Here is a 19,351-nt window from a genome sequence, read left to right as displayed (position 1 = left end):
AATGAACTTGAGGACTAGTTCAGCAGAAATCAAGTCATATCAGTGTTATTTATCACAAAATGCCACTGGATACCATGAGTACTATTACTACCAATGATAATACCCTCTAAAACTAGAAGCCAGAAAACAGATATTTCACAGGCTTCAAACTGTATCCTACATTTCAGATATATAACACAGAATGTACACAAGATGAAGTTAAAAACATGAAAAAGATTTAAATTCGGTGACAAAAACCAAAACTGAGAATTGTATGTGTACAGGGCCACTTGGTGGGGCAGTAGTTTGCACTCACCTCACAGTGATGGGGTCATGGGTTCAAATACAGGCCGAGTTTACATGTGCGTGTGCACGGGTGTCCTCGAGTTACTGCGGTTTCCTCCCAAAGTGCAAAAACATGCCTTTAAAGGTCAACTGGTGGCCCTAAATTGCCCCTGTAGGTGTGAATGTGAGTGTGTGTGGTTATCTGTGGTGGCCACAGTTAGCTTGGCTCCAGTGCCTGTCTGCGCAGGACAAAGTGCTATAAAGGTGTATTGAACGGTGTCACAAAAACAGCAACAGTTACTTCTGAGAAAGAGGTAATTTTAACAGACTTTTAAATTGCCATCCATATGTGTCCATCATAAATAACTTTCTCTGTTTTGATTTAATCGTGTTTGCAAGTTGTTTGTTGTTGTTTTTTTAATACGATGTAGCTCCATCTGTCCATCATAAACTCTTCTCAATGGCGTCTCGTAGTAAAACCTTCTGTGGTCTTGGTCGACCCTGATTGGTAGACACACTTTCGGCTGCTCTCTGATTGGTCCGCACTGCCGCACCTGTCGCGCGACCTGTATTAAACTTTGGCAGCCGCTCGGAAGTTCAGCACAGTGGACCGGACCATTGTGACGTCCTGGGAGGGGGGGAGGCGGGCAACCCGTGTCGGTGAGATTAAGGAAGGAAAGTAAAGCCGCCAGGCGGGTTTCCACCTTCCTGAGGTGAGGAATGGAATGCTCCAGGAACTCCATCCTCTTCCAGACGCTCCAAAAAAACTTACCAATTTGAATTTTGCTGTCTGAAAAATGACAACTTAGAGGAATTTAACTATCGTAAAGTTTATTTCGCTCATTGTTGTTCCTGAAAGCATGGCGGCAGAGCCGAAGCTGAACGGCACTGGCACTGAACTTCTGGAAGTTGACATATGCTCCGCGGAGGACAGCGGAGTGTTCGTCCACTCGGCGGAGTCCCTCCAGGAGGAGTTCTGCGGCTTCCAGCCGTGGACCTGGCCCGGAGAGTCTCCCTCTGAGCCTCCACCACAGCCTGCAGGAGAGCCGGAGGTCCCCGCTGAGCCTGCTGCAGACCCGCCTGGCCCCGGCACCCCGTCCAGAAGGAACGACGCGGGCAGTGACAGCGACTCGGTGGAGCTGGGAGACGGACTGACGGCTCCGAGGACCTCCATCGTGGACTGCCTGCTGGTGGAGCTCTACGAGACGTACAGCGGGGGCAGCAGGAGGAATGTGGACAGCTGGGACAGCTCCACGGAGGCGTCCGGGTCCGATGCCTTCCTGGGTCGCAGTAACTCCGGGTCCAGTTTCCTGCAGGAGCTCCAGGAGAAGCACACCAGGAGGCACCAGATGAAGTACCTGGCCCAGAAAGGTGAGGTGATGCTGGGATGTGCAGAGGTCCGGGGACATCAGTAACAGAGCTTCTGGCTTGTCCTTACTCTTTATTTCACCAGGGACACTTTAATTCAGACATGCATAATGTAAAAACCTCTGACCTTGCCCTTTAATTTTCATCTCTGCGTACATTTTTAAATGGTGAATGGATTTAATTAAAAAAAAAACAAAAAAAACTTTCCACTGCTTGAGCAGCCCCCAAAGGACTTTACACTGTTAAACACACACACACAAACACACACACACACACACACACACACACACACACACACACACACACACACACACACAGGAATGGAGGCAGCTGCTATGAAAGGTACTCAACTTTTCAGTGTGTTGCTCAAGGACATTTCAAAACGTGGATGGGGAGACAGGGAATTTAACTTGCAACATTCAGATTAAGAGGCAACCACTCCCGTATAACCTGAGCCACAGCCGCCTCAGAACCAGTCTGCTGCCGTGTCCTTAAAAAGATATTCAAACTTTAGCCTTTTCATTGTGAAAAAAAAATATTTCCTTATTCCAAGAAGTTGCAACCGGTTATTCATTAATTTGGTTAAACAAAGCTTTCATGATTGTCATGTGATTTCATTCTTTTGGTGATGATCTAATACCTGAAAAAGACATTATTCATTTCCTTCACCACCTCAGGAGTCTGTGTGTTGACAGAGCGGGAGTAGCAGAAAGAGCTTGTGATCTATTTGTTTCCTCCTGTGGGTTCTGTTTGGATTTATCTGAACTGCAGAGTGATTGTCTTCTCTCAAAAGGTCTTTTATCACTCAACAGCTTTTTGAAGAGGTCAATTCTTTCATTCATGAAGTGTTAGATTTTGCTTGGAGCTGGGGACAGTAAAGTCTGTGATCACATGACTAAATCCTTGTTGCCACATTAGTAAAGTTTATGTGGTCTAAATCCTCATGATTTCTGCATGTTGTATCCAAAAATCCTCCTTCACACTAGTTTTGATTTTGTCACCAGTAATGCATACTGAGTTCTTTGACTTTCCAAATAATATAATAAAATAATCACTCATTGCCTTGTGGCTATAAATTGTTTTTCATTTTTTACACATAAATCAGTTGTCTGTTTAATCTGGTTTGCTCTTGTTCAGTATGGAGACTGACAAAGGGATGAAACTGAGAGATTTGTCACATGATGATATTATCTGAGCGACGTGATTTGTGATTGAATTACAAACATTCGAGTAGATGATGGTTCAGTTTCCACCTGCAGAAGAGTTGTTGTTGGACATGTTTTTGTGTTTTGTCCTATGGTTTCTGCAGTGCTGCCTTCAGATATTGAGTGGTTAGGGCTGCCAATCGATTAACAGTGTTTGATAAAACGATTGCACAATTTTAATGAATGAATGTAATTATTCACAGTCTTTCATCTCAAAATTTGATCCTTTTTTCTTTACAGAGTGTGAACGCACAGTGCCTACAAAGTGTTGGAAGTATATACAGCAGAAGTCGAGCACTTTGCATGTCGACGTTTGTGAACGTGACGGTCTGTCTGCTGGAGGTGAACATGTGAGGGAAGTCCGTTTACAGATGCAATAAGAAGGAATGTCCCTCAGTTATCTTGATTTACAGCTGGTTTTTCTGGAAAGTTTCACTGAAATCAGATATGAGAAGAAGCTGCTGTGTTGTTGAGGTTCAGGACTCCTCGCCATGTTTCCCCGGAGCCTTGCAGGGCATGTTACTCTGTTAAAGAGGAATCCTACAGTCAACACGGCGGGGCAGGTCGGCCAGTGTTTGCCCTCCCTCCGCTCACGAGAGCCTTGTTATGAGTCCAACAATGCAGAGGAAGAGGAAACGCTCCGATAATGCCTCCACCAAGAGACTCTCTCTTTCTGCTGTCTTTGGAGAACTGGCTGGGCGATGTGCGGCCAAGCCGGCGTCCGCAGCCGTGTGTTTTTAAGAGGTCAGCTCTGACCTTGAAAACACGCCTCAGAGGAAGTGGAGTTGATGGTTATCGACGCTTTCTGGCAACTGCGAGTGTTTTGTCTTGTTAAAGCTGAACAAAATCTTTGTTTTTTGCAATTCAGTCTCATAAATGACTCTGAACGATATGTTGCCATATAAAATAAAAAAAACATTCATATTATAGAAAAAAAAATTTTTTTGAATTGAAGATCAGAGAAGTTATGTAGTTTTTATTCAGTTTGAGTAAAAAATGTGTTATTTAGGTGAGTGTTTCTGTGTGTGGAGGTTGTGTGTCGCTGAGTGGAGGACGCAGAGTGTGTGTTCTGCTTTATGTTTCCTCTTTGCCTGCAGCCTGGAAAGCCGACTAATGAGTGCGATATTGATATCGTGACCTGTCAGAGGAGCGTGCGTCACATGTGAGACTCCAGACTGACGACTTTAAATCTTTTAATGACAGTTTGATGCTAACGAACACACCACTGATTCTGGGTGTGAAGCTGTGGTGTAGTGGTTGGGACTGTCTTCACACCCAGAAAATCCCCAGTTCAAGTCCAGGCTTGGATGACTTTTGTCTCTGCGATAGTGTTTATTAAAAAAAAAAAAAAAAAAAAGTTATGCAGATGACTTTAATGTCTTTGTGATTCTTTTTCTTTGTGCAGCTCCGGAGGAACTGCTCTCCATCATCCAGGAGGTGAAGCATCGCACTGGCCTGCAGTCCGCCAAACTGATGCGTCAGCTGAGGAGACGAGACCGCCTCGTCCACAAGCTGCAGAAGAACTACGACATTATCACGGCATGTCTGCAGGCCGTCTCGCAAAAACGACGTAAGATCGACGCTTCCTTTAAGGCAGATTGATTTTTCCCAACACATCTTCATAACACAAGACAAACTGTAAATACCCGCGTCAAACGCATTTTAGTTCAGTGCTTAGTTTCATCTCCAGTGGGCTGGAGCAGTAAAATAGTGTCATAATAACCTTCAGCTTCAAACTTTAAAGGTTTTCTTTGCTGTGGTGCAGAGTATATGTGTTGAGAATGTCGATATTTCCACAAAAAGCAATGAATTACTACAAAAAATGACTACATTCTCAACATAAGGCCAATTTTGATGATTCCTTCTGGTGCAGAATACAGTGAAATGTCAAAAAATAAACTGTCACCCTGACAGCATGAGACTTTGATGGATATCCAATATCTCAGCTCGAGTCTCAGTGTTTTGTTTCTCCTACTCTAGAAGTTTTTACCATTTGCTGACGACCAGGTTGGAGCCTCTTGCAGGTTAATGTATTCTTCATGTCTCAAACTGCCCTGAAGCAGCTGGACTGAATGTCCTGTAATGTCAGACCGTTTATCTTATGATAATGGGCCGATGTGTGTTTTATTTAATAAACGTATCTCTTCTATCTCCTCATGGTTACATTTGAAACCATACATGCATTTTGATGGCTTCATTTCTTGAAAATGTCACTGTAACCTGTGTCCATGGATTTCACAGAGCTTTGTGGCAGAAAGCACATCAGTTATTAGTGCTGCCTATAAAATAAAAGCCTGCAGATACGCAGGTCGTTTATTGTGAAGCATTATGGTCATTATGACTGTTTGCACAGAGTGATTCAGTCTCTCTCCAAACAGGAAACACTGTGGGTCTCTTCTCTCATTGCTTTCCGTGCTCAGTCCAGCTGAATTATGGGGACTGTGGAAAACAGGGGTTTCTAAATTGAAGGCTTACTGATTTATGATTGTTGTGTGTCCAGGTTGTTTTCTTCAGTCATTTTGACTTTGCAATTTCATATTTTTTAAATATCTGTTCAGCTTTTTCCCATGATATTGATGTAATTATACCATGTTGTGATGCCTTTTGTCTTGTTGCACACAATTTGAAACAAGGTGTTGTGATTGACACCATTTTAAACGTGCAGCGTTTTGCTGCTCATTCCACCAAGTAACCCCATTTATTTAACGTTCTGATTATTGTTTTAATAATCCACCTCCGCCTCCTCCTCCTCCGCCTCCTCCTCCTCCGCCTCCTCCTCCTCCTCCTCCTCCATTACCTCATCTGAGTCGTCTCCTCCCCGCGTGCTGCGTCCTCGCGCAGCCTCCGGTTTGGCGCCTCCTCCCGGTGACGCCAAACCGGAGGAGGATGAGGAGGAGGTGTGCAGCAGCAGCAGCAGCATCAGCATCTCTGGCAGGCTGCAGGAGAAAAACCCTTCACTTCCTCCTCCGCAGGCCGGCTATTTCTGACGCGTCTTACAATATTTCCATCTTTCTCTTTGGATCCGGCCTCCTGGATGGTTTTTACGCAGCGCCGAACAGTAAATGGGAATATTTGTCGTTTTTTTTAATCTTTTTTTTAAACATAAGTCAGAAACAAAAGATCTGTAGCATCACTTCAAGAATTCACATTCATTTTGGATCTCCGAGGAGCGCGTTTTGAGGGAAAACCTCCGCCTCTTCGATGCGTTGAAGCCGTAAAGAGCGGAGCGGAAGCGATGAGCTGATCGAGCCGGTCGGACGCGCCGATTCCGGGAATGAGGCAGGAGAGGCTGTGCGCCGCCGGCCGGAGGCCGAGGGCGGGCGCCAAGCAGCGGCAGCAGGGATCGGGAGGGGTCGGGAACATCATCAGCAACGTCCTGAAGAAGCGCAACGGGATATCGCGGAGTGCGCCCCGGCTGCTGTGCACCTTAGAGCCAGGTGATTTTTACGTTTACACCGGTTTGCAATCACCGGGTCATAGACGGTGCCTGCAGAGAGACCTGCAAAAATGCTCTCATCACATTACACATAAAAATGGTGTTTCTCTTCCAAAGTTACTTTAAAGATGATGTACATTTTCTTAAACACCCCCCTATTAGTGACAGTTTCAGATTCTGCGCTGCAGCTGCATTGAAATCAATGAGATTGCTTGAGTTATTTTGTTTCATGACACTAGAAAATAATGTACACAATAGAAAGTCCTTCTCACTTGTTTTTACATGTGCATCTGTTTCTTCTTGTACAGTTTTCTGGTTTTGACTTTTGAATCATTCACAACACTGCTGTGTGCTCCTCCCTAAAAAAAAAAAAAAAAAAAAAAATGTGGAAAAAGCATCCCCCTGCCCCGCCCTCCTCCTCCTCCTCCGGCTCTCACCTCTGGAGGAGGTGAGGTCTATTGAGCTCAATTCCCAGAAATTCCAGGCTAACTTTAGCAGCACTTAACTCTCAGTCAGATGCTGAGGTGGATCGATCTCTGCAGGTTGGCTCCCATCAATCTGATAATGGACCAGACGAGGTCTCAGGTTTCAGTCGGAGCTTTGCTCCTTTCTCCATATGCAAAAGAAGACTTTCCAGTGTCATGCAGCTGGTGCATCTGTGTTTGTCTGTTTTCTCTCAGTGCAATCCAAATCCTCTGATGCAGGAATGAATGAACATGGATTTTTTTTTTTGGCTTGCTGTTGTCTTCAAGGACGTTGGATTAATCTCAAAATCTTCCAGATGCTTATATAATTTAAGCAAAGCTTTAAATATGAAACTAATGATGAAGTTGCACAAATTATTTTAGTTACATTTATGTTCGTCACTTTGCAAAAGTACATGATCCATCTTTTCCATATATTCGCGACAGGGGTCATTAATTAAAGAAAAATGAGATAAAAATCAACCTAAATCACCTGCTGGTCCTGGCCAGTTCTTACATGAGCAACATATGACCAAACAAACCCGGAACAACATGTGTCTGGTCTGTCCCGCTCCGTGCACGCTCCATGTGCGTGCTGCGCCTCTAATCTGTGACCGGGAAGTAGGAGGGTTTTCCGCGTTAATCCTCCCGCAGCTCCGAGAGCAAAACACCCAGAATGGCGGAAAGCGAACCGACAGAGGCGGAACGAGAACGTGCAGGTTGAACCCGGTTCCTTCTTTCTTCTGTCGATGATTTCGTTAGTGGGGGGGAAAAAAAAGTGACGCTTCGACGAGCCGCCGTGCGTAAAAGCGCACGGTGACCGCGGCACGCGGGCAGAAACGGTCGCAGACGGAGCCGCTTGGCCCGGAGCCGAGACGTGTCAGGACCTTCCCTCTTAACTGCACCGCAGCGTTTAATTTCCGGGACGAGGTTTTAGCCCACTGCCTTAATTTCCCTTTGAAGAAGTTCGTTGGTGCGCGCAGAGAGGGTTTTACACGGGTTTCAGTCATGGAAGATTAAAAAGCAGATTCAGCACTGCGAGGGAATGGACAGCGACCAAATCCCCGAAAAATCCTAAATCCGAGCAGAAAACCTCTATTTTTCTTCTATATTAAAACAAACAGATGAGTACATATTGAAATTTTGTGTAATCCAGCAAGTGATGAATTTCTGAAATCTTTCCTTTGTTTTGCCTCTGTAACTCTGTCGAACTAGTTTTTTTTTTTTTTTTGTTGACACAAGCTACATTTAAATGCTGCACTCATTTGCTTTTGGGATTGTTCATGTTTTTTCCAGACATGTTTAGACAATATTTAAATATATTTGACACCATCAGCCTAATTGTACACCACCTAGAGGACTGGGTGGAGATCAAGGGTCGAGCTCTCAGCCTTCTCTGTTGCATGAGCAGACTGCTCGGTTGACCTGTGGCGTGCCGCAGGGCTCCGTTCTAGGGCTGCCACTGCTTCTCAGTCTACTTACTGCTCCTTGTCCAGATCATAACGGCGCTCGGTGTAAATGATCGTCTTTACGCTGGCAGCTCTCATTGATCCATGCCCTTAAAAGCATCAGTCAAGTCCAGGATGTCCCAAAACGGTCTCAAACTTAATGGTGACGAAACAAAATGATTTTCTTTGGCTCCTCAACCCACACCTCTGCTTTGACCACATCCCTCCACTAAACAGCCTCAAGCAGTCTGTCAGAAATCTTGGATTCCTATTTGATGCCAGCTTGTCTTTTGATGACCAGGTTAAATGGGTTGTTAGTTTCTGCTTTTTCCACCTCAGACAAATATCCAAAATCTGGTCATTCTTATCACCCGCTGATCTTCATGTTCACTCATCAAGGTAACACTTTACTTTAAGCACCCGGTATAACACATTATTAGTAGTTATAAACACTCATAAATGATCACAATGCTTTAGAACTCACGATACAGCACTATACAGCATAGGATTAGGGTTAGGGTTAGGTCCTGGCATTGTGATCATCTATGAATGTTTATAACTATAGCTACACGTGTTATAATGACATTATAATGCTTTATAGATGTACTTATAATGTGTTATACAGGGGGGCTTCAAATAAAGTGTTACCGAAAAAAAATTATCCAAAAGTATTCTCCTGCACCATAATCAATCATTTCACCAGCTTTAATGTAAAAAAATTAATCCTATATTGTCACTACATTGCATCACATTTATAGAATGTACAAAAAGAGACGCTCACCGGTCCAAGCTTTTTAAAACTATCATCATACGAACTAATTACCTCCAAATCTAATCATGAACTCTCATCTCAGATAAGTGTGTATAGCGGTGTCCCCCGACAAAACAAAGTGTGTTTGAAGACTCTGAACGAGTGTTTTCTGTCTGACTGCAGGAGTTGACACGAGGCTCAAGTTTACCATCGAACCTTCACTCGGAAAGAACGGATTCCAGCAGGCGAGTGACGAACACATCCCGGAACATGTTTATATTCACCGGTTCCCATGCGAGTTGCCTCAGGTGGGAGCAGAGATGAAGTTCAAGTTCAAACCGTTTGCTCTTTCTTCCCAACAGTGGTACGATGCCCTCAAAGCTGTGGCAAGACTCCCGACAGGGATCCCGAAGGAGTGGAGGAAGAGGGTTCGTAACTCTGCAATCAGCTAATGCAGAAAGTTCATCATGAAGACACGTCAAAAATATACAAAATACAGATGCAAAAGAAGAAAAAAATACCTTTTCCTGTTTTGTGCAAGTTTCTGAAAATTAAGTCAACACAGTCAATTCTTCCTTAAAGTAGTACAGTTGAAGGAGAAGAAATTTCTGTCCTCGAATCTGGATCAAACATGTAATTTCCCAGGTGGTTTTATTTATTGATGAGTTGTGGAGACAAGCGTCGCCCTGGTCTGCAGTCTGTAGCTGGAGGGAAATCTCTGAAACAGAACAGGATGTGTGCAGGGCGATCAAACATCCTGCCAGCTAATTCGACTGTGCTGCTCTCAGGGATCTTTAAACACTCTAACTCCCATCAAACTGCACGGAGATCCGGCGAATCCGGCAGGTGAAAGAAAAGGTCGTCCCACTCTCGGTGAATCACTTATTTCGAGGAAGGCGCTCTGTAATCTGGATGTTTGTGCTTTGTGAAAGAAACTGATTAAATGAAGTAAACGAATGATGATATGGAATGCCAACAGCAAAATAATTAAGATTAACCACCAACCTTGAGGATATTGAGTGAGGTTTGTTTTTCAGAACGGTCTTCTTTGAACTCCGAAGGCGTCTCTGTCTCTGTGCAGGTTTGGCTGACGCTGGCGGACCAGTACCTCCACAGCATCTCCATCGACTGGGACAAGACGCTTCGTTTCGCCTTTAATGAGCGAAGTAACCCAGACGACGACTCCCTGGGCATCCAGATTGTGAAGGTGAGAGGAGACAAACTCATTTTTTGATTGTCTGAAATTCAGGCATCATGGTTTAATCCCGCGCGTTATTTTTCTAAAATAAGTTTTCATGTTTTTTGTTTTGCTGTGAGGCAACAGTCATAATCACTGTATTTTCTGGATTGAAAGTCACTTTTTTTAATTTGTTTGAGTGATCATGTGACTTATATTTAGCAGAAACTCATGCATCAAATGATATCTTAGAAAATACCATGTCTGACCACTAGATGTCACTGCGTGACCGCAGAAAGCTGCTACAGTTTACTACCACATCATACCACTCCATTTGACTGCAAAGCAAGAAAAATCTCAATTAAAAGAAAAATGAAATGTCAGAATTTAAAGTAAAAATAGAAAACGGAGTTCAGAGTGTGTGGAAAAACGTGTGTGTGGCTGGACTGGTGGTGGAAAAAGAAGGCAATACTTTACCAGATAAAATATTTAAATTGCCAACTATCATCATTCATTAAAACCTGCGTAGCATTTCACATTTGCATGTTCTCTCTGTGCATCCAAGAATGTGGCCCTGGCTTTATCCTGCAGTGTGTTATTTAATGATCGTGAGCTCGCTCTGTGTTTGGAGATGTGCGTCTGAGTCAGTCTTATGAAGACATGGTGACCTCTGCATTTCACCCGCAGTCAGCCGGATAGGCTGATAAAGCTGGCACGGGAGATAAACGCTGTTTGTGTTTGAGTGTGCGTCAGCGAACAGGATGACTGTATGAGGCCGCGGCTCTTTTCCTTGACTCTGTGACTCAAGAGCGGCTGCTTCTGTCAACAGGGCAAAGTCTAACCGTCCTCTTCTTGCTTGCTGTGTGATCGCCGCTCTCTTTTTATCCCAGCTGCATCGATTTACATCAAATGTTAACCGATTCGTCCAGTCACTGCAGTGATTAGTAATGAAATGATAACTAACGTGCGTCATTCTCTGATTTCAGGATCTGCACCGGACGGGCTGCAGTTCATACTGCGGCCAGGAGGGGGAGCAGGACCGGGTGGTGCTGAAGAGGGTGCTGCTCGCCTACGCCCGCTGGAACAAGAGTGTGGGCTACTGCCAAGGGTTCAACGTGTTGGCGGCGCTCATACTGGAAGTCACAGAGGGCAGCGAGAGCGACGCGCTCAAGGTGACACGCCGACCTGAAAATCGTCACAGAATACAGCAGATTTAACGTTTTCTGCATGAAAACGGAAAATTTGAGATCATTTCTCAGCACATGATGATCTTTTTCCACTCTTCTGTGTTCAGGTCATGATCTATCTGATCGACAAAGTGCTGCCAGAGAGTTACTTTGCCAACAACTTGCGTGCTTTGTCAGGTAAAGACAAACGCAAAGAAATGAAGAGGATGCGCATGTTAATGGATGGACTGTGAAATGAGACAAAACAGACCTGTTCATGTTTATTATTTTTATGTTTTTATACACGTCTGACCTGTGTGTGTGATTTCAGTGGACATGGCGGTGTTCAGAGACCTGCTGCGCCTCAAACTGCCCAGACTGTCGCAGCACCTCCACCACCTTCAGAAAGCGGCCAACCGGGAAGCCGGAGGTGCCCTCTCCGTCCTCTCTCCGTACACGCCACCCGCAGAAGCGATCGCGGCTGTAACGCTCCGCGTGTGTTTGACCTCCAGGCAGCTACGAGCCGCCGCTGACCAACGTGTTCACCATGCAGTGGTTTCTGACCATGTTCGCCACCTGCCTGCCGGCGCCCGTCGTGCTGAAGATCTGGGACTCGGTTTTCTTCGAGGGGTCCGAGGTGCTGTTCCGGGTCGCTCTGGCCATCTGGGAGCGTCTGGGAGAGTAAGTGGCTCGTCGGAAGGTTTTAAAAGATGCGATTCAGAGTAAGTGATAAATTATCTGTATGCATGATGCTTGTAACCGTTTCTCTCCAGGAGGATCGAGTACTGCCAGACTGCAGACGAGTTTTACAGCACGATGGGCTGCCTGACGCAGGAGATGCTGGAGCACCACCTCATCGACTCCACCGAGCTCATGCAGGTAGCAGGACCTCCTCCTCCTCCTCATCCCCTCGTGCTTTTAAAAGCATTTTCCCATTGGTTCTCACGCTCCTCTCTGCTCTGGGCGGGCCGGTCAGGAGGTCTACTCCATGGCGGTGTTTCCCTTCCCCCAGCTGGCTGAGCTGAGAGAGAAGTACACCTACAACATCACTCCGTTCCCCACCTCAGTCAAGTCCAACGGAAGGTAGCGCACCATTCAAACAGGATTCACACTTTTTAAAAAAGTGAGAATCAAGAGAAGAGGTCACGTTGTCTGTGTGCTTTGGTCAATCTGTCCTTCAGTGGTGGTCTGGGCAGTTGGGAGAGTGACGACGATGCCGACATGGATGACGAAGATTCGGTGGTGACGGCTCTCGGCTGTTTGGGGCCCCTGGGTGGCCTTCTGGCCCCCGAGCTGCAGAGATACCAGAAACATCTCAAAGGTAGGCACTGAGGAGGAAACTAAAAGAAGATGGGCTTCTTTTCTGTCTCTCTTTCTCCATTTGTCACATTTGAAGTTGAATTTTAAATTAATGTGCAATTTACTTTATTTTGGCTTTACTTGTATTTCAAAAATACCTTTTTTAAGCATTTAGTCCCTCTTTCCTCCGCCACTTGAGTTTATGTTGGGATCGAGCTGATTCTGTCTCCAGCAGCTTTATGAGAGCATGAAGTCATCAGCCAAGTGGCTCCAGACAAACCGCTGCCCCAAATCTTCACGATCTGCCCTCAATTTGACTTCAAGTCCAAGCACTCTGATCTGTTTCCTCCAGACAAATCCCTGCTTCCTCCTCCTTCAGCGGCTCGGACCAACACGAGCTCAGCCGCAGGGATCCGCTTTAAAACACCGGAGGATCTGAGGCAGGAGCTGCGGCTCTCCGCAGAGATTTAAACATGACTTGAGAGCATCGCTTAGCCTCTTAAAATCTGTGAGCAAATAAACAGGAAAAGACAAACTAGATTTGGTCCGATTTACACATTTTTTGTGTTTTCTTCTACTTTTAAAGTGAGAAATTTTGACTCCAATGCATGTGTGACTACAGGTGTTAAAGCACAATTCTATTTCTTGTTCCTGTGCCAAATCATTGAAACGTTTCTATGTTTGCGCTCGTTTTCTTCTATCCAGACCAGCGAGCCGAGCAGAGGAACATCGGAGAGCTGAGCCCGGGAGCGGTGGGGGCCGGGGGAAGCACGGGAGGAGGCGCGGGAGGAGGCGGTGCCAGGGCAGAGCACCAGGCGGCCATCAACAGCATGATGATGGAGAGGATGAGCACCGACATCTACGCCCTGAAGAAGCAATACACACGCATCAAGAGGCGGCAGCAGCAGCAGGCTATGCAACTCTACATACACACAGGTGAAGAGCAGGAGTTACTCACAAATATTACTTTCTTTTTTCAATCAGTTTTTTGTTATTGTTACAGCTCTTGTGGAATGATAACTACTTTTACAGTAATGTTGCTGGAACTGCACATCTAAAGCCGTTTCACGCCTCTTGCAGCATACTTGAGTCTGAGCTACTCTCTATACTCCTGCAGGAGCAAAGACAGAAATAACACACACTTTTCTGCTTCTGATATCAGTGGAACAGCTGCAAACGCCTAAAATACTGACTTTCTGATTCTCTGATCATTTCAGTTTGTGGAGATCGTTATTGCATATTCGGGTCACTTCTCCTGTTTAGGTTTCTTTTCATGTTAAACACACAGCAACTGTTGAGAATGTACTCATGAATTAAAGATATTTGCAGAAATAGCGCAGCGATAGAAGCATAGCTAGCAGGAAGTGGGATGTTTCATGATGCTCTGTGACTCGTAGGACCCGGACCTGAAATCCCCACAAGTGCAGGAATCCTTCAGGAGGTTTCCCGCAAACACACCAACACGCCCGAGCTGCACTGTAACGGTACCTGCGTGAAAGCCTCCTGGGGCTTGTGTCGGGGGGTCTTTAATAATTCAGTGGGTTTTAACATGCAATCATTGTTCACTCTGGTGGATTTCCAATCACATCTTTACTTTTTTTGTTCGTAGGAATAAGATTTTACTGACATATAAATGTAATTCGAAGTGATGTCCTTTCGACGAACCAATTCTGAAAGAAAGGTCATTGAAAATCCACTCAGTAATGTTGTAACTGCAACTGCTGACAAGATTGATTAAAACCTGGCCTTTTTTTTCTTTTTTTTTGCTTGCTATGCTCTGAACATGCTGAAAGGTGCATCCAGGTATTTTTCATTTGGGAGGACAGCGACAGACGCTGCAGCGTTCTTGGCTTTGGGACAGTAGCCGGCATTTTGGGGCAAATGGTTGCGTAACCGGTGTTTTCTATCTCCCCCCCGCAGGTGTTTTTAGCGCAGTCAATGTCAAGAAATCATCTAAAATGGCTCATGTGGCGACACATGTCACCATTGTGCCAAAAACAAGTCTGTTAAATACATAAATAATATATTTTGAGGTATTTCTATTCAAGTAATTAGAGTGGCAATAATGCTGCAATCACGATAATGTCAAATTAACATCTATTTTTAATGCACCTACAGTCTGAAGGAGCGTTTTAATATTTTATTCTTGAAAATGTGCTGGAGTGACATGTGCTTCCCATTGTTTTCAATTTTATTCTTGTTTCCTTTATTGCATGTTGAGGTTTATTCTGATTTGGGGCAAACATCTGTAACTAACCTCCATTAACAAGCTTTCATTCTGATTCTGTCTCCTGGTGCAGCTGCTGCCATGATGCTTGTGTAACAGTATTACAGTGAGATTTGATGTTTTTCCTCCTTCAGGAAAAAAAACAAACAAAACATGTGCACACAATAATCATCACCCCTAAAAACAACACACTCCAAACCAGAGTAATCAGCTTTTATAAGCCCTGTTTATGTACAGATGTTATAGGAAAAATTGTAATATTGCACACTTCATTTCGTTTACTGGAACGTGTGGGCGCCCTCTGGTGGTGAAAATGAGCCCATCACCTCTATAAATGATTCAGCTGTATAATCACATGAAGCATAATAACCGAGTGTCACAACGATATGAGTGTCACACTGAGTAAATTGCATTATATGGACGATACACAAGCAGCAGAAGCTTTTACTCATTTTCTAGCAGATGTTCGAATCAGCGTTTTGAGGAAACACTGTGAAGTCAGAAAATGCCAATTCACCCACATCTTAACCGTCTGGGGTGTTTCTCATCTTTAAACCTCTATTAAGCTCAGCGTCCGTTACGAGGCGTGTCTTTAACGTGTGCGTACGTGTGCGCCCTCACCCCTTCACCTTCCCTGCAGACAAGTGTCCTGCCACCCGCGTCCTGGCCTCCCAGCTCAATCCTTCCAGTTCGGTGATCAACCACCTCCTCCTGAGTCGGAAGCCACCCGGGGGTCCTCGAGGTGGCAGACCCTCCCCGGCGCTCCCCGGGGCCCGGCCGACCTCTCTGCACCAGGCCCACTGCTCCCCGGCCCGGCACCGCCGCGGCTCGCTGCCGTCCAACAGCAGCGGCTCCCCGGCGAGCTGCGGCGGCGGCGGCTCCGGCTCGCCGTGGCGAGCTCACGTCCGGCAGCATCGGAGGAACATAGCCAGGGCTCGGGCTCAGCTGGGATTTGGGGATTCGGAAGACAGGGATGATGACGAAGAGGAGGAGGACAAAGGACAATCCGTCCGCGTGGAGAAAGAAGAAGAGAGGGAGGTTGAGGAAGATGTTGAGCAGAAAGAGGCGACTGACTCCTCGGTGCTTCCATCTCCAGATTCCTCGGTGTGTGAAGAGCCTCAACATGAGTCCGACACGACGAAGGAAGCAGAGGTCGCGGAGGTGGTGGTGCAGCTGGAGTCTCTGGATCTGGAATCGAACGCGGCGACGTCCGACAGCTTAAACACAGACACACAACCCAAAGCGCCCGAGTCCGAACCTGCACAGCCAGTCCCTCTTCTTCCTCCGCCGCCGTCCTCAAGCCGCCACAGAAAGTCCGAATGCTGCGATTCAGACAGAAACACCGGCTCAGAAAGCCACTCTCCTGCCATACCCCACCCTCTGCACTCCTCCAGCTCCATCCCCTCTTCCTCCTCCTCCTCCCAGAGTCCCTCCCCTTCCCCCGTTCCTGCGTCAACCTCTCCAGGTCCGTCCTGCTCTTCTTCCCCAACACCAACCTCCACATGCCATCTTCCATCCTCCTCATCGGTCCACAGCTTGTCTTCTCTCCCTCCTGCGTCTACCTTCTACAAAACCTGCTCTCCCTCTACTCCCTCGCTCTCCTCTGTCTCCTCCTCGTCTAATTGTCACGTCCCATCTTCCCCATCGACCCCGGGATTGTCGTCCGCTGCCTCTGCGCCCAAGCAGCAGGTATTCTCCCCGTTTCCTTGCGTGAAGCAGCCCAGGAAGTCGGCCGCGGCCAGAAACCTCGGGCTGTACGGCCCGACGTCTAGAACACCCACAGTACACTTCCCTCAGCTCAGCCGCAGCCTCAGCCGGAGCAGCACTGCGGCCGGGATCAGCGGCACGCGATGAAATCCAGTCCCGAACTGATGCTGGAAGCACCCACCGAAACCACCCAACTGCACCATGTTGCCTCCTACAGTGACACCCGTAGACCAGAAGGCTAGAAATGCAAGAAGTAAACCACAGATCTAGAGATTAGAGTCATCATGAAAGCCACTCCAAACATTTAGGAAGTAGCAGAACCATCAAGCCTAAAGGAAATTCCTGTTTGTGTTTTCAGCACGTCCAAGAAGTTGAGGACTCGATCAAGACCTTCGCAGTGGCCTATGCAGGTCCTTCCTGACCTTTAAACGATTGAATAAAAGATAATGTGACCCGAAAGCAAACTATTCTACAGACTTTCTGCTGTGTTTTGGGGAATTCAGATTTGGGCCATGTGTATGCATTTTTTTTTCAGTAACAGCTTGTGTCCCTCGAAGAGGGCTCCACCTGGACTGAAAAATGATCGATGAGTAATTCCCTCTTAACTCGCTGACCATATTCGAAAAGTTAATGAAGTATCTTTTCCTGTGAGTTTGCACAATAGCCATCCAGTTGTTTCTTTGCCAAGTATTTAAGAAATCAATCACTACACATGAAACAACAGATACCTAAGAATTTGTGAAAAGACAAATCTAATAACTTTGTGTGTGTGCGTGTGTGCTTACAAACCTGTTCACTCTGTGATTCTCTGAGAGCACTGAACTTTTTTCTTTTGAATATTAAAAAAAAACAAAAAAACATTCTGTACATTGTGGTCTTATGAACACCAGAACTCTTCATCTCATTCTGCGATGGAGCGCGAATGCTGCACAAGTTTGATCATGCTGTGTTTTGATCAAGGATTGGATACTGAATGAAATGTGACAAATACAAATACAAAACCATGTTTGAATTCTGAGACTGATGGTTATGATTTTTGATCTCCTTTATTCAGTGACTGCATGCAATGCTGGAAAAAGGCAAAATAATCAAGAGACCAATGCATTTACCTTCATATCTTTCATCAGGTTCATGCAACATCTAGTACATGTTCAAATGGGAATGTTGGATTTTATGTTAACCAAAGGTAGGCTCTTCTGATTTTTTTTTTTGGGGGGGGGGTGGGCAAACTATGGGCAAAGGCATGAGACAGCCTTAAGGTGGCCAATCGCTCACAGACATTTTGTTTCGTCATTAAAAATATATAGGCTTATTTTGAAGTTGCATGTCGCAGATAAGTTGGTAAAGAGCAGCAACAGGTTAAAAAGTTTGCAATACTCAAAAAAAACTGCCAAAGGACCATTCATAAAGTTGGTTGCACATTCACAAATCTAGTGAAAATATTCAGAAAATCATTTGGAAATATGATTGTGAAGATCCTTGACTGTGATGAGTTTATAAGAAATACAAATCATTTTATGTGCATTTCATGCATTGCATTAGCTTCTCATTAAGTAATGCATGTAAGATGAGGTTCCACTGGGGATCCAGATCTAATCAAAGAATATTTTTTGTTAGTACAGATATTTTACATGAACACCACACCCTCAAACTGCACCCTCTTTCCAGATCCTCATACAATTTTATGTAACACATATGAATATGTTTTTCCTAGTTTTTTAAGTTCTTTTTTCCAGCGTTATTCTTTAACATAAAAGTGAGATCCACCACCAACAGTCCTCCACTTTACAGCAGGTTAAAAAAAATATTATCGGTTGAGTATTTATTCAGAGTTGTGCCATCGTTCTTGAATGAACACTGAATGAACACATCATTTGGCTACTTTATAACTAAACCCTATAAAGTTATTGATTGGTCCATAAAGTTACATATATTCATATATTTCCCATGAGGACACAACATAACATATTCCGTTCAATATTTTAATGCTCCAATATTATGAATATCTGTTATTTAAAACTAAACACATTCACCCTTTTCTTGAAGATATTAAAAAATTGAGATGCTTACGTCACTTCCGGCAGCCATCTTTGTTTTCATTGTTTTCAAACTAAAAGTCACGTTTCATGAGGAAAAAAAGTTAAAAGTCTTCCCGTCTGGCCAGCACACCATATTTACCTCGAGCTGCCGGGAAGAGTGTATTCAGGATGCTGAACGGCGTTTGAAACACTGGTATGTATTGACTATTCACACAGCCCAGAGTTTAATCCGAATTAACTTCACCTGCATGTTGTTTGGACTGTGAAAAAAAAAAAAAAAAACTTGAGTACCCAGAAACAAAATGCTGGACCAGAGGCTAGAGAAGCGGATTTAGGATTGGGAATCTACAGTAGACAGGTTGAGCAAGACGTTTGACCCCCATCAGCATTTTAGGAATAGAATGAGTAAATGTGGAACATGCAAACTCCACACAGGAATGCCACTGCCACTGTCACAATCCGGAAATGCTCTCTTTTTGCTTTGGTTGAGTTCTTACTCATTGTGTATTTATTTTCTCTTTATTTTTTTGGTCCATGTGTTTGCCATTGTTATTTACTTTTGAGCATAAATCAAGCTGTTGCTTGGTGTTTTGCTGTTAAAACGCAGTGGAGGCGCTTTAAAAGGAAATGACGACATGTCTATAAATACTAAATTATTTAGAGTTTCTTGTGAGTGGCTTTGTCTTCTGGTTTCGAAAGTGTTTTTTTTTTTTTTTTTTTTTTTTTGGTAGAAGAAAAGCACAGACGTGGGTAGTAACGCTGATTATATCACAGTTCTGGTGAATTGTAAACACATGCAC

The 19,351-nt window shown here is 44.9% G+C and overlaps 1 protein-coding gene across 4 annotated transcripts; it reads left to right on the top strand.

The window, feature by feature from the left end:
- The first annotated feature begins 973 nt into the window (after positions 1-973).
- On the top strand, positions 974-17,524 carry tbc1d30 (TBC1 domain family, member 30). Of its 4 annotated transcripts, XM_030112926.1 has the most exons (15): positions 974-1,635; positions 4,243-4,407; positions 9,120-9,181; positions 9,299-9,364; positions 10,018-10,143; positions 11,100-11,285; positions 11,408-11,477; positions 11,611-11,709; positions 11,792-11,960; positions 12,053-12,158; positions 12,256-12,362; positions 12,461-12,600; positions 13,284-13,514; positions 13,976-14,062; positions 15,446-17,524. In XM_030112926.1, the coding sequence occupies exons 1-15, from the start codon at positions 1,125-1,127 to the stop codon at positions 16,657-16,659; spliced, it is 3,339 nt and encodes a 1,112-aa protein (XP_029968786.1). In that variant the 5' UTR covers positions 974-1,124; the 3' UTR covers positions 16,660-17,524. The 4 variants fall into 4 exon arrangements, with proteins under 4 accessions (XP_029968786.1, XP_029968787.1, XP_029968788.1 ...); XM_030112927.1 differs by lacking the exon at positions 13,976-14,062; XM_030112928.1 differs by lacking the exons at positions 974-1,635; positions 4,243-4,407 and adding an exon at positions 6,065-6,274.
- Positions 17,525-19,351: the final 1,827 nt, after the last annotated feature.

Source organism: Salarias fasciatus, chromosome 17 (genome assembly GCF_902148845.1).
Source record: "Salarias fasciatus chromosome 17, fSalaFa1.1, whole genome shotgun sequence".
Lineage (NCBI taxonomy): Eukaryota > Metazoa > Chordata > Actinopteri > Blenniiformes > Blenniidae > Salarias > Salarias fasciatus.
The sequence above is the reverse complement of the archived record's forward strand: the minus strand, read 5'-3'. Positions and strand labels throughout refer to the sequence as shown.

Bases quoted from the DNA above. Each gene is read 5' to 3' on its own strand.
- tbc1d30 (XM_030112926.1), top strand. From the start codon at position 1,125: ATGGCGGCAGAGCCGAAGCTGAACGGCACTGGCACTGAACTTCTGGAA. The intron at 9,182-9,298 runs GCGAGTGACGAA...TCTTCCCAACAG, and splicing joins GAAAGAACGGATTCCAGCAG to TGGTACGATGCCCTCAAAGC. The intron at 9,365-10,017 runs GTTCGTAACTCT...GTCTCTGTGCAG, and splicing joins CGAAGGAGTGGAGGAAGAGG to GTTTGGCTGACGCTGGCGGA.